At 31.8% G+C, this 2,500-nt stretch overlaps 1 protein-coding gene across 1 annotated transcript in view; it reads right to left on the reverse strand.

The window, feature by feature from the left end:
* Window positions 1-2,500, reverse strand: part of RAX (retina and anterior neural fold homeobox) — a 9,989-nt gene that overhangs the window by 6,099 nt on the left and 1,390 nt on the right. The window contains exon 2 of the mRNA XM_040335809.1: window positions 813-1,045. Within this exon, the coding sequence (XP_040191743.1) occupies window positions 813-1,045 (233 nt within the window). The remainder of the gene's footprint in view (window positions 1-812; window positions 1,046-2,500) is intronic.

The following is a 2,500-nucleotide window of genomic DNA, read 5'->3' on the forward strand; positions in this document are numbered from 1 at the left end:
AAGAAAGAAAGAAAGAAAGAAAGAAAGAAAGAAAGAAAGAAAGAAAGAAAGAAAAAAAAATGTTTACTGAACTTTTTTTTATTCAGACCAACAACTTATGCTCACTTTAAACACCCGATCACAGAAAGGATCAAATAAAAAATACCCCTCTAAAAATATAGGAAGGAAGGGAAGAAAGAAAGAAAGAAAGAAAGAAAGAAAGAAAGAAAGAAAGAAAGAAAGAAAGAAAGAAAGAAAGAAAGAAAGAAAGAAAGAAAGAAAGAAAGAAAGAAAAGAGAATGTTTACACATGTGGAAGGTTAGAATAAGCTCCGAGAAAGAAAGAGAGAGAGAGAGAAGGACAAATATTGTTTATCTAAATATGTATTAGTTCATGCAATACGCTTACTAATATATTTTCTCACATCTTGTTCATTTATTTTTAATGTATCACTTTAATTCCTATAGCTCAGGGGTTGATTGACTAAAACTGGAGAGTGCAAAATCTGGTGCAGCTGCATGTTAGCCGATCAGCTTCTAACTTCAGATTGTTCAATTAGGTTTTGATAAATAAATAAATAATCTGGAAGCTGATTGGTTTTTATGCGGAGCTGCACCAGATTTTACACTCTCCAGTAAATCAACCCCCCACACAGTGCTTGCCTCAGGGATCCCCAGCTGGTCATGTTTTCCAGATCTGTTAACACAATCACCCCACTGAGCTATGCAGCTACCTGGGAGTTCGGAAAACCTGCCCTGCTGGACTCCCTTAAAGCAGCTCTGCTAAAAATGAAGAGGAATCCTTGGGATGAGGATAGTTGTACCCTTCCTTACCTGGACCCTGACTTCTGGCAGATTGACCTTCATGGCCAGCTCCTCCCGGCTGTACACATCGGGGTAATGGGACTTCTCGAAGGCCCTCTCCAGCTCATGCAGCTGGTAGGTGGTGAAGGTGGTCCGGTTCCTCCGGTGCTTCTTCTTCGGCTGGTCATCATCAGACTTGTCACCGTTACCGCCGGACAACCCGGGGCTCAGGCACTCGCTGGAGCTCTTACTGCAGTAAGAATCTATGGGAAGCAAAGGATCTTCATGTTAGTGGTTTCATGTAGCGCCAACATATACTGTAGGGGGGGGGGGTAAAATGAACTACCAGCCCACCCCCCCAGGGGACGCACAGCTTGGGTTAGATTGTTTCAATAGTTACTACAACTCGGTCACGTTCTTCACAGACTAAACGAAAAGATATTTTATATATATATATATATATATATATATATATATATATATATATATATATATATATATATATATATATATATATAAATAAATATAGCTACATTGTCTTATTTGGTATTATATGCTATATACATTACAATATTTTAACTCTATGTAGCTATATTGTCTTATTTGGTATTATATTGTCTTTTATTAGTATAGTTATATTAGTTATATATATATATATATATATATATATATATATATATATATATATATATATATATATATATATATATATATATATATATATATATATATATATAACTAATATAACTATAACTAATAAAAGACAATATAATACCAAAGAAGACAATGTAGCTACATAGAGTTAATATATTGTAATGTGTATAGCATAGTACAGCATTATACATCCAACAAATGCTAAATATTTTTCATCGATTATGTATTAATGTATCAGGTTGTTTCAATATTTGCAGAACAAGACTTCCTATATTTTATAAATAACAACAGAGTAATACTGTTGCTCATATCAATATATATATAAAAACACCAAAACATGTGAGTAAACACAACACACCATACATGATATCAAATAGGATCACTTAGTTAATATGATATAAAAGGAAATAGCTTTGCTATAATCTAGGGATTCAATCCTTACTAGCTTGGACTATTTTATATCCTAATATGAGAGTATATAATTATATACACATCAAATATGAAGCAACAACACCCACAGTATAATAAAATAGAAAATAATCGGGTGTAATTCCGATTATAAACAATCACTTCAGGAAATTTTTTGGAGAGCTCCTAAAAACTGAACACTCAATGATTATATTTATGTTTATAAATAGAGAGAACAATATAAAAATACATCAAGAACAATAGATAATAAATAGAGAGAATAATTCTAAGCAGTGCGATAGACTCTAAAAGAAAAGCTACAATGTATTATCACTTCTATCAATAACATGAATACGATTTAGCATCCTATGATCTGTTCAAATAGGATGAGTATCTTCTAATTTATATGCCCAATCTTGGGTCCCTATAGTATAACATAACAAAAAGTGATAGAATAATTTGTGCTGCAATAAAATAAAACATTTTTATCTGTGTAAAGTCGCATCAACTTTTAGGCTCAATACACAAAACTAACATAGCAAGATAAGGAATATATATATATATATATATATATATATATATATATATATATATATATATATATATATATATATACTATAGGATTTATATAGCGCCAACAGTATGTGTGTGTGTGT

Source organism: Rana temporaria, chromosome 1 (genome assembly GCF_905171775.1).
Source record: "Rana temporaria chromosome 1, aRanTem1.1, whole genome shotgun sequence".
In the NCBI taxonomy this organism is placed as follows: Eukaryota; Metazoa; Chordata; class Amphibia; order Anura; family Ranidae; genus Rana; species Rana temporaria.